The sequence below is a fragment of the Amphiprion ocellaris genome, chromosome 3 (genome assembly GCF_022539595.1).
Source record: "Amphiprion ocellaris isolate individual 3 ecotype Okinawa chromosome 3, ASM2253959v1, whole genome shotgun sequence".
Lineage (NCBI taxonomy): Eukaryota > Metazoa > Chordata > Actinopteri > Pomacentridae > Amphiprion > Amphiprion ocellaris.
The window spans coordinates 23836737-23849727 of record NC_072768.1 but is presented as its reverse complement, the minus strand read 5'-3'; the positions used below and the strand labels follow the sequence as shown (position 1 = coordinate 23849727).

General features: G+C 39.0%; 1 protein-coding gene across 2 annotated transcripts in view; it reads right to left on the bottom strand.

Moving 5' to 3' along the window:
- Positions 1 to 1860: 1860 nt before the first annotated feature.
- The window catches only part of tmtc3 (transmembrane O-mannosyltransferase targeting cadherins 3), a 33317-nt gene continuing 22186 nt past the window's right edge, over positions 1861 to 12991 (bottom strand). For both annotated transcript variants that reach the window (XM_023263587.3, XM_055008933.1), the window contains 4 exons: positions 10750 to 10853; positions 8699 to 8868; positions 8103 to 8329; positions 1861 to 4851 (listed from right to left, as the gene is read on the bottom strand). In XM_023263587.3, coding sequence (XP_023119355.1) covers positions 3995 to 4851; positions 8103 to 8329; positions 8699 to 8868; positions 10750 to 10853 — 1358 coding nt within the window. In that variant the 3' untranslated portion in view covers positions 1861 to 3994. The remainder of the gene's footprint in view (positions 4852 to 8102; positions 8330 to 8698; positions 8869 to 10749; positions 10854 to 12991) is intronic.

Sequence of the window (12991 nt, the reverse complement as noted above, 5' to 3'; positions counted from 1 at the left end):
GTTGAAGGCGGAGCTGAAGTCCACAAACGGCATCCTCACATAGGTGTTGCTCCCTTCCAGGTGTGTGAGGGCTGTGTGGAGAGATGCGATGATGGCGTCTTCCGTTGACCTGTTAGCAGCCTTAATATGGGAAGATATGAGTCTTTCAAAGCATTTGGTTATGATTGTGGTTAGAGCAACAGTTGTCAGATTTCTGCACTCAAATAGATTCCATTCATCCATCATCTATACACCACTTAATCCTCATTAGGGTCCAGGGGGGCTGGAGTCTATCCCACCTGACATACGGTGAAGGCAGGGTCACCCAGTTAACCTCAGCGTGTTTTTGGACTGTGGGAGGAAGCCAGAATACCCGGAGATTGATTGTCTTCTGTGGTTTATCCAGAGCGACTGTCTTTTCAAACAGATGCTGATTTTTTTTTTGAATGTAGTCCTCTATTGAAAAACTAAAAAATATTTCCATGCACCTTTGCAGGATTTAACCAGAAGTATAAATCTCTGAGGCAGACATCTTAAAAAACGGACAAAACACCAGCATATACTAAAAAGCTCCTCGAGGCAAGCGAGGAAATATGTTTTTGTCTTTCTTACTGTGATGAAATGACACTTTAAAACCTTTTCTCTCGAACAATACATGACTTTACAAACACTACATTTGGGCAAAAAAATGAAATCAAGAAAAGCACTCAGAGAGCGCAGTACTCTACCAAGGTTCCTCAGTCATATCATTTCCAATGGCTGAAATCAGGCGTGTTACGCATGTGTACATTGTGTATGGATACCAAATTGTGTGACCTAAATATGTAGCAGGCAGTGGGAATTGACGGGACTCGGAAAAGCCCCCCACTATTTAATCAATTGTTCCTTATATAATTTCCAATGGATAAGTCCCGATAAGTCCACAGCGGTCCATTTGTAGTAGGATCGCAATCATGTGATCATCAGCAGGCAGCTGTTCACTTGTAGTCATAGTTACAGTGACACCGTGCCGCTATCTCGCAATGATACAGAAATTTTTAACAAATCCATGGATCCAGACTATAAGCCACATCACTGCCAAAATTTAATCACTTGGTTCTTGTTTCATTTCTGACCTTCCCTAAAAATCTCATCCAAATCCGTTTTTGAGTAATGTTGCCCACAACCAGACAAACGCCGATCATCAGATAACTTTGCCGCGTTCCTTGGTGGAGTAATAATTTCAAGGGCTAAATAGTTGCAACAGATGTTGCTCATCTAAAATTCATCTAGCCAGAGACACTAATGATATTAGTTTTTGTACAATGGATTGGCACTGGGCTTAATATCCTGAGTGGTGGCAGTGCATTTCATACAATTCAAAAGTTTGGGGTCACTTAGAAACGTCCTTCTTTTTGAAAGAAAAGCATTTTTTTTCAGTGAAGATAACATTAAATTAATCAGAAATACAGTCTAGACATTGTTAATGTGGTAAATGACTATTCTAGCGGGAAAATGCTGATTTTTAATGGAGTATCTACATAGAGGTACAGAGGCCCATTTCCAGCAACCATCACTCCTGTGTTCTAATGGTACATTGTGTTAGCTAATCATGTTGAAAGGCTAATTGATTATTAGAAAACCTTTGTGCAATTATGTTAGCACATGAATAAAAGTGTGAGTTTTCATGGAAAACATGAAATTGTTTGGATGACCCCAAACTTTTGAATGGCAGCGTATATAGAAACAAATTAGTGCTCGTAAAGCAGAAAGCAGGAACAGACTTCTATGTGTACATCATGTCATATCCTTCACATCCAGTTTTGCAAAAGACAAACAGGAACACTGCAGGAGTCATCTTTATGTACAAGTTAAAAAAAAAGACACAGCGCAACAATAACAATGAGTTGTCATCTGACTTTATTTAATAACCTAGACCCCCACCACCAAGGGTTATTGCATAAGAAAAAAATTAAATCGTACAAAAACAATCAATCAGTAAAATGAAGTGAAGCAGAATGTTGCAAACTGGATCCTCTCTCGTTCACAGCTGTACCTACTCCTTGGGGCAGGAAGCTGATTATTTTGTACATGTTTAACACTGACATCGGCTCCGCTGTTTGAAAGTGAAAAAAAAAAAAAAAACATCTCGGACATTTTTTAAATTTTGTTTCTTTTACAAGTGACAGTAGACACACTGAAAATTAGCAAAACAATGACAACAACAATGCAGTGTGAATTTAAAGCATACTGTCACTGGTAAACGAAAACATCTACAGCATTTGCAGTGAACGCAAAAGTAATAAATAACACTGGATACAGTACCCTGTAAATATATGTACATAGACTTTCAGGGCCCAACAAGGTCAATGCATAGCAAGGCTCCAAAGTACCACCACAGTCCTCTTAAGCTACAGTAAACAGTCTTTTATGTAATTCCACTAGTTCAAATTTTACTGGGCAGTCATTCTGCTGAAACAAATTACCGCCCTATGATGTGATAACAGAAACATCATGGCAGCATGACTTATCAGCTTGCAAGGGAAATGCAGTTTCTACTTAATTTGCTATGAAGTTTGCGACGGATTGAACACTGCTGGCCTGCCTCACAGCTCCAATCACAGGGCTGCTCAGGCTAAGGTCATGACTGCTGTGGACTACCGTTGACAGCTACGCCTTTAGCCATTTGCGCAGCAGCAGAAGTGCTTTTAACTTCTCGTTTGTTTTCAATCATAGTAGAGAACTGCTTATATATTTAGACCTCTTGGAAAACAGCCAGTCAGGTGCTGGGTTTGATAGTGGTGTAGTGTAAGCGAAGGCAAGGCCTGAGAAAACTGGAGTTGTGCATATTAAAAAAAAAATAAAAATAAAAATTCTTCTGAAGCTTTAATTTGTGCACTCACAGACAGCAGTTTTGTTAATGTTGGTGTTAGCTAAATGCAGAGGATTATGGACTCAGAATAAACATCTATATATGCTGAAGACAGTGAATACAAAGGCTACTACAAAAACTGAAAAATGTGGAACCCCACTGGCACTTTAGCACCAGCAAACACAAACATCAACACTGTGAAATAGGATATATGGGATCTGCTTTCTGCAAATGTGTGTTGAAAAGCCTCCACTTGTGAAGTGGAATGAGCTTAGGAAAATGAAGAACACATGACACTCAGGATGAGCGTGCATCATTGTTCCAGCCAAATAGGTATTACCCAGGTCAAAGTGATGCCTGTGGGCTAGGTTACCAAGAAAAGCAGAGCAGACATCCAAGAAACTCATCTCTAATGAGGCTGTAAGGATGGGAGATGGCTGTGGAGATGTGGGGAGTAATGTGCTGAAGGGAATGAGATAATCACCTTTAGATGGGTTCACAATGAAATCCTGAGATGAAGGCAGCTGTGAGTACGTAGGCTGATGATGTAGTGGCAGGAAGTGAGATCAATAAAAATTTTCAGACGTTGCCGCAATGGAGCATAAACCTGGTGTTGGTGCAGTGTGGAGGGTTATTTTGCTCTCTGTGTGGTTTATTTTCAGGTGCAAACTCTGCAGATATCATCCTGCCTTGAGGAAATCTGGAGAACACGTCATTTCCTTTAATTGTCCAAGATACAATCATTCCGTTTTTAAAAACAATGACACGGGAGTGAGTCACATCTTGGTGAAAAAATAAATCCAGTGATAAACAATGACTACACACGGACAAACAAAACAAGACTAACTACTGCAGATCTACGATATGTGAAATCACATTCAGATTAAGCACACACGCGGGCGTCTACATCTGTCACAAGCTTTAAATAGATTATCCCAAATTGGCTTTGTGCTTATTGTTTCATGTGCAGATCAACATTTCCCTTCTTGACATGATTAGTGTTAAAATGACAGGACCATACCGAGTGGCCTGTAAACGTGAATAAATCATAGAAATAAAATGGCAACTGATTAAGAATACATAATTTTAAGGGGGAAAATGCAGTCTTATTCAGGAGCGTTGAAGAGCTCTACAAAAGTAGTCCAGCTATAAATTACAACAGTGTCAATCAGCACTTAATATGCGCTCAATCTCCTCTAGTCTCTTTAAGGCAGCTGCCCTTTTTTCCTCTATATCTTTAATCTCTTTAGTGGACTTACCCTTAGTCCGCTTGTCAGACGTGCTACTGTCTACAGATTCTGATTGGTCCACACCCACATCTTGGAGGCTTTCTGCAGAGGATTTCCGCACATTATTCTCATCCCCAACAGCATCAGTACCCCTCCCTTCCTCCTCACCCTCTTCTGCACTCTCCTTAGCTCTCTGTGGCTTTTCCTCCTTTGCTGACATGGTGGCTCCCTCTGTTGAAGTAAGTGGTTGCCCTGCTGCACTCATGGCAGCCATTTTACTTCGCACAATACTCAAGTGACGACGCACATACTCCTCGTTTGGTGCCAGAGCCAGTGTTTCCTCCAGGCAACGCTCAGCCCGCGGCAGGTCACGCTCCTCAAAGTAGACCACGCACAAGTTGTGCTTGCCTTGGACATTTGTGGGGTCCATGCGCAAAATGCGCTCAAAGCAAACTTTAGCACCACGGGTGTCCTTCTTGTGGTTCATGAGGATGTCACCCTTCAGGATGAGGCCCTTAATGTGCTCTGGGTAGTGTCGCAGCAATTCATCCAACACAGGCAGTGCATCCATCTCACGTTTGGACTGAGAGTAAAGCAATGCCAGGTTAAACAGAGCACTTCGGAAGCCAGCCTGCAAACCAATGGCTTTGCGCATCCACCGTTCAGCTGCTGCATTTTCATTGGCATCCATGGCCAGCATGCCGAGGTTGAAGTAGCCGTTGGCATCATCAGGCTCCTCCTCCACATAGGTGAGGAAACGACGGTTGGCCTCAGGCCAGAACTTTGGCTCACCTGTCACAGAGAACACACACAGTTTTAGCTGACTTTTACTGTTATAATCAAACACTGATATTAAAACACACGAGGGGCTCCCCACCCACCTATTATGTGCATTTGAGTAGGGCTGAAACAATTTTCGAGTAATTTAACAGCTAATATTCCTCGAGGCAAAATTCTCTGAATCAAGGCTTTGTTTAATCCACTACATACTAGACCCCAGGTCAATAACTGGTAGGCCGCGGTACGGATCCAGATTTCCTCCTATATGGACCCAGGCCTATAATCAATAAATTTTGAGGGGATTTTAAATTTGACGGGACACCTCTATTTTAACCAGAGCAGCTTTTCTAGGGTTTACCGCATTTAGCAGATCAGAAGACTGAGCTACGAAGGTGGTTTAACATAGTCAGGCTTTCTTTGTGTGAGTCGGCTCGACAAAAACTAAAACCTCAGTCAGAGTTAACAGGTATGAAGGTGGTTTTGAACGTTCTTTGTTAACTCAAGACTTTCTGCTTCAAACTCGTATAACACAAACTGGGGCATTTAACGCATTACTTGACTCGTTTTCTGCACAAAATGAACCAATTGCGAATAGGTTGTTTTAACGTAGAAAATTAGGAAAATCAAAAATTAGGACGCTAAAAAGCTGCGACTGGAAATTATGGAAGACAAGAATGCTGGTACAAAACTGTTAAACGTGCGTAATATATTTATTTTACTGACCAATGCAGCTGATTGTTTCTAACAGACAGCTGCACAATAAAACTATCAAACTTCATATATTCAAACATGATATTGTACTGAAGTGCATCTAGGTCTGACACTGTCCAATAATGAAGGAAATCACTTTTATTTGTGACCAAATCAAAGTCAAACTAATTCTAGTGAATATTCTCTGTAATAAATACCAGTAGATTAATCAGTTTCCATATTATGTTCCATCAGCTGCTGTACCAGCAGTTTAAATGGACCAAATATATAAACATATTTATGTGATTTCTGCATCACCAATTAAGTACATGTGGGGTCCCATGACTTTTAGTATTTAACAAAAACTCAAAGTTTTAGTTAAACTTTGAGTTTAACTAAACTTTTATACAGGGGTATATATTATACAGGGGTTTGTTATCTATACCTCTGTATAAAAGTTTAGTTAAACTCAAAATTTAACTAAAACTATAATAATAATAATAATAATAATAATAATAATAATAATAATAATAATAATAATAATAATAATAATAATAATAATAATAATAATAATAATAAAAGTATAATACCCCTGTACAATACTATATATGCACAATACTCCTGTACTATACTATATATGTACAATACCCCTGTACTATACTATATACATTATTTTATTTGTATTTATTACTATCAAAATATTGCCATTTGTATTTCTGCAAATATTGTTTTCTTCTTCCAACTTTATTCTAATTTCATCTTATTTTTGCCTAGCTTTGCTTGGCCTTACTATCTTGTTTCCTGTTGATATTTGTCCACCACTTTTTGATTTGTCTACCAGAGCACTTTGTAAAACATTGTCTTTAGAAGTGCCTCATAAAAAAGTTACTACTAAGATTATTTATAATTATATACAGGTGTTTGACGTTTTGGTTTTGACAAATGTTGAGAATTACAATTGAGGTCAAAGTTAGGTTGAAATCATTCTCTCCAAGACCTGTCTAACGTGGCATCACCAACCAGACTAAAAGTAAAATTGTATGCATATTCTTAAGGCCATAGGGAAAAGGAAATTTAACAATCTATTGGTTGACGAGACAAATGTAATGTAAAAGACTGCATTCACAAGTAGCACTGAGAGGCATGGCTTGTTAGATCACTGGTCACTGCATTAGCCTTCAAGTCTGTTGTTCAGAACTTGTCTTCAGTTAACAAATTTACATGCTTAAAAGTGTACTGTTTCCATAATCAATAAAGAAAATCAGTGTGACTGATAAGAATGAGCTACAGCAGTAGCAAAGGTGGGAATGTGAAAAATGACAAAAAAAGGGCTTGGGGCATGCTTGGAGCCCCGCCCTCTTTCATACCTGTCTGTGCAAAATCAAAAGTTGGAAAGGAGGTGATAAAGATCTCACCTCTTCTAACATACAAAAAGAGCTTACACTGTGAAGCATTTCTTAGAGAGTTTCTACTGGCTGTGGTGCTGCAGTATACTGTAAAACGACTCCTTCAACTGTTTTCTTCATCTGAGAGAAGATCAAGCGGCAGAGCCTCGAATGAAAAACGCCGGCATCAACCAGACATAAGAAAGTGTGCACATCATTCAATAAAATGGTCCTGACAATTCCCTATTCAATTCCCATGTTTACTTTTTGTGTTGTTAATCTCTAAATAAATAAACAGTGTTGTATTTTATGTTCACATAGCCACATACAGAACATGATGAGGTTTATATCTGGATAGGGGGGAAAAAATAAACACTTCAGGATTCACAAGAAAAAAAAAACAATAACAGAAAAGAACATTTTTTTAAAAAAACTAATTGGAAGAATCATGCTTTACGAGTTGGACGCATGGGACCCTTTAAGAGTTTAGTATTATGTTTCAAGATAATACGGTGGGGTAAGTCAACAGTTAGAAACCTCTTGACTGATGAAGTACCAATAAAAAACCTTTACACCTGTGATGACACATTAAGGCTGACTGGAGAGAGTCACTCTAAGGTGAACATGGTACAGAAGGAAAAGAAAAACATGCTCTGTTGCTACCTCAAGTACTCACCTCTTTGTCAATATTGTTTGAACCACCCTACATAAGCCCTAAATAAACATGGATGTCCTTGATGTTTTTAGCCATCACTGTACAGGGCTCTTGGCTTAACTTGCAGCAGGAATGTGTTGTTAGAAAAGTGCCGTTAGACATAAAAAGCAAAAAACACGGGTGGAAGAAGTGAACGTCAACTGCCTAAACCTCCAGTCAAACCTGCTGTAAATATCACTGCTTACAAAACAGATTTTTTTTTCACTAAAGCGATGAAGCGAGACCTGACAGAAACTTGGCCACGAGCACCAAGCTGGTGCATGTAGGGTTTATTTCAACAGAAAGGACAACTTTTGAAAACCTGGTTACACCCCAAAGGTAAAATCAGGTTATTTCCATTGTTCACATCTGCTGGCATGAAAAGGTTTCACACAAGTGACAAATACTCCTTCAGTTAGCAAGTGGATTCCTGCTGTTACTCCAGATGGAGACTGGGTTAGATTATTTACTCGCTCATTGCAGATGTCACTCACCCGACTCCTGCATGAGAAGTGCTGAGTTGAAAAGTGCCAGCTTGTGGCGTGGGTTAAGCTCCAGGGCGTGGTTGAAGTTCTTCAGGGCTTCGGATGGGTCTTTCATCTCTATGTTGACAATGGCCAGGTTGTACCAAAGGTCAGCGTTGGTGCGATCAAGCTCCAAGGCTCGGAGGTAGGCGTCACGGGCTTCTGTGAGCTTGTTCATCTTCAGGAGCAGCTCCCCTCTGAGCCAAAAAATTAAAAAAAAATAAATAAAAAGAAATTAGGACTCAAAGTATAACAGGATTTTTCCACTGTGGGTGAGTTATTGTAAAAATATTCAGCGTATAATCCTTTACTGACAGAAATCAACTTCCCTTAAATACCAGAAAAGCCAAAAAGGTTATGCAAACGAAATGTTTTACTAATAAATAAATCAATAATCTAGAAACAATGACTAACTTTATTGATAGAACAGAAAGGACAAACAAAAAATGTCTGACAGTATAAAGTCAGCGAATATTAAAAAACGTGCTGGCAGAAGGAACAGGGTGTTGAATTTGGGTGCTATTTGACATTTTGAGAAGACACATCTGCTGGGTACAAAGTCTTGCCTGCTGATGTAGGCTTGTTTGAAGTCTGGTCTCATGCTGATTGCTTGTCGGTAGAGCTGGTCGGCCTCCTCCAGCCGTGAGTCGTTGGCCCGGATCAGATTAGCCAAATTTATGTAAACATTCAGATGGTTTGGGGCCACACGTGTCGCATACTTCTTACCAGGAATGACCTGATGAGAGGCCAACAGACAAGTCTCACTGCTTTTGTAACATCTGAGCAATGAAGTGAATTAAAAAGAGAGGATGAAAATTTGTCTAGTCATAGTGGGACAAATACAATCACTGTTCTGAGAAATTAGCCTGTAGTGCAGATTATATTTTTGGTTGTCGATTCCATTTGGGCTCAGTGTCCCAGTTATGGGTAATGTGTGTTGTAACTAATCCTCCTAACTATCACTGCTTTCATTCTAGATGCAGTCTTGCCGGTGGTGGCAGCTGGTAACAGCCAGTAACAGCTGGATGCTGAAGTCAGCTGCAGTTGCTAACTTGGCAAATGAACTGATGAAGAGGATTGTGTTAAGCAAGAAACTGTTACTTGGTTAGGTGAAGTCTGCAGGAAGAAGCTGTCTCATCAGTTTTAAAATGTCCAACTTCAATTCCAACAGGTGCATGTCAAAACCTGCCCAGAGCTGGAGTCAGTTCTTGTTATCACTCTGGGGCGTGCCGTGACATATGCACGCAAACACATCCACAACTCAAAGCAGAGTCAAACAACCAACCAACAACATCAAAATGAGCTTCAGTTGGGTGATGAGAGACGAGACTCTCTGGAGAAAGGTACAAAAAACAATACTGAGCAATACTGAGTCACTCAAAGAAGGAATTTGATGGTTACTACACCACTGTTCAAAAGTTTGGTATCACTCAGAAATGTCCTTATTTTTGAAAGAAAAACATTTTTTTTCAATGAAGATAACATTAAATTAAGCAGAAATACAGTCTAGACATTGTTAATGTGGTAAATGACTATTCTAGCGGGAAATGGCTGATTTTGAATGGAATATCTCCATAGGGGTACAGAGGAACATTTCCAGCAACCATCACTCCTGTGTTTTCTAATGCTACATTGTGTTAGTTAATCCTGTTGAAAGGCTAACTGATGATTAGAAAACCCTTGTGCAATTATGTTAGCACATGAATAAAAGTGTAAGTTTTCATTAAAAACATGAAATTGCCTGGGTGACCCCAAACTTTTGAAGGGTGGTGTATATAAGCCAAATTATAAAAAATAATTAACGTAATTAATATGGCTGGGACTTTGATGCATTAATTGCGATTAATTAATCACAGAAAAAAAAATAACAGACTTAATCACACCTTTCTCAGTTCCCTATTTTCTGGCTCACTGGTAACACTGATGCACAATCCAGCCCAGTAGGCGGCATTAATGAACCTAAAGTCTGTTTGCCAGCCGTGAAGAAGATACACAGGATGCACTGTGTGAATTACCGCAGAAACATCGACCCAACTTGACGGCTCGGCCGCAAACTTTCTCTTTTATTATGAAAACTGTTCAGCAAAAAGTATTTCTGAAAGCATTTAAGGTGAGAAATAAGCTGCTGAATCTGTCCTCGTTGAAGTTCAATGCCAGCTAGTTTACATACAAGTATATTCATCGAGTCAGTTGTCAGCCAAAATTTATTTGAATTGAAAAAGTTTACTTATAGTGTCAAATATTGTTATTTGACAAAAATGTGATTAATCGCAATTAATTAATTACAAAGCCTGTCAATAATTAGATAATTTTTTTCAATCGCGTCCCACCACTACTAATGACTGTTTGCTGCATTTACTTTAACACTAGATTCATGATTTGATTAAATGGCTCTCATTTTTGTGGGTAGCAGGATCTGCCTCCATCATGAACTGTGCTAACAACAAACCTGCACAACATGACAACATGAATAATAAGTGTACAGAATGAAGCAAAAAAAGCAAAGAGGTGTGTCTCAGCTGCTGTGAGAAATGAAGAAGTTGCCCTCTGAACTTTCCCATAGCTCAATGTATTGTGCTTCAAAAATCTTCGGACTGTACAAGAAATGTTGACATACCTGTGGCATGAGGGATTTGGCAACCAAGTAAGCATCTTCTGCTTCCTTGGATTTATTCAAGTTCTTATAGGTTCTTCCAACATTCATGTGAGCCCCGATGTCATCTGCAGAAACAGTGGACAAAGAATGAGAAAGGAAAATGACCTGGCCTGTTTATTTTTAATGTATTTTCACACATTTACTTAATTCACCATCTAATCTATTCATCCTGCCATTCATTATACCTTCTCTATAACATAGAGGGTCGCAATGGAATATTTTAACTAATATTAGGTATTAGTAATGATAAATAAAACTTTAATAGTGTCAGAGGAAAAATATACCTTATTTTAAGCAGTCTAGAAGTAAAATAAATCATTCTGGGAACTAGCAGGGAAAGTGAATCACTGAAAGAGGTCAGTTTGGACAAGCAGAACAAGCTTGGTGATTTGCATAGCAGGAAATCCTCACTGAGTTAATGTGTTTATACTGTTAATCTTGGGGAAACACTCATGGGTGGTGAACCAGCAAAAATGCTGATGTCTCAGCTGATGGCAAGCTTCCTGAAAGCTAAGGCATGAAGCGGAACTGAAAAACTGGAAGAAGTCAAAACTGCCATAACTGTACATGTTATTTATTGTAACTGAAGTTTAAGGTAGGTTCGTTTGAATGCATCAACGACATTTTGGAGTTTAATTAATCGACTAATGAAACAACAGGCTAGCTATGCCAAGAAAAAGTAAGAACCCAAGGCAAACCAAGTAAACACCAATCCAACTGAACTTGTAACTGAAGTTGAGGGATGTTTATTGTCATATTTTTGGACAGGATATCAAGTGGTACTATACAAGCATTTATTGCTTCAGCAGCTACTCCTTTCAACACATGAGATTTATGCAGGATGGCCTCATTCCATTTTATAGTCATTACACAACGGATTCTGTTGCACTCTATCTTACACAATCTACATTTATTCTTTCCTTGATTTTACATCGTCTTTAGTCTCAGCAATGATTCTGTGATTATTTTTGGTTCATTTCATAATGTTTTTTTTTTTTTTTTTTTTTTTTAACACATTTTTCAATGTCCATTTCATCTTTGTTCCGCAGGAAAACTAGCCTTAAGGGAAACTATTACTGATCATGTTAAAAGCAACCTTTGTTATTCTGTTTTTTTTTCTACAGCACACGCTGTTAAGAAAGGGCAAAAACACTACATGAAACAATTTACAATACAATACTTTCGCAATTTCGAGGTGAGAGTATTTCAGGAACCACAACACTGTTTTTCAGTGCTTGTGTTTTTTACTTCTGCGGGGCAGTGTTGGTGCAACGGTTAAGTCTCTGGACTACTGTTCAGAAGGTCAGAGGTTCAAACCCCGATGTGGCCACTGTTGGGCCCTTGAGCAAGGCCCTTAACCCTTCCTGCTCCAGTACCGCAGCTGACCCGTCGCTCTGACTCCCCCAGTTGGGGAGAGATGCGAAAATCAGAATTTCCCCTCGTGGGATTAATAAGGGATAATAAAATAAAAAAAATAAAATGAAAAGCTTCCTGGTGTTGCTTTGTGAATTTGCAGAAAAAAAAAATCTGCCATCTCTGTTGTGTGACTGCACTTCCAACCGTGATTTACCAAAAAACAAACAAACAAATGCTTTCAGTATATAAGAAACACAGGAAAATACCACTGATGAACACCAGCAGACCATGACTGGGGGAATGAGCAAAAAACAGATGAATTTGCTTTAGGGCTGAAACGAGTCTTCGAGCTAATCGAGTAATTCGATTACTAAAATTCCTCGAGGAAAAATTTAAGGATTCGTTTAATCCACTACATCCTGGACCCCAGGTCACTAACTAGTCTGGATCCAGACTTCATCCTCTACAGACCCAGACCTATAATCATTAAATTATAAGGGGATTCTAAATTTGATGGGACACTTCTATTTTAACCAGCACAGCTTTTCAAGAATTTATGGCATTAAGCAGATCAGAGGCTGAACTACGAAGCCAGTTTAACATAGTCAGGCACTATACTATATATGTACAATACCCCTGTAATATACTATATATGTACATTACACCTGTACTATACTATATATGTACAATACACTGCAGATGTCAACCCGAGTTCCACCAGGATGGTTATTTCTGTTACACAGTATGCTCACTTCCACTTTTGATGCTGTAACGTGCATGCCAAGCACGGAATCTGATTACTCGATTAATCGCCAGAATAATCGATAGAATACTCAAATACTAAAAT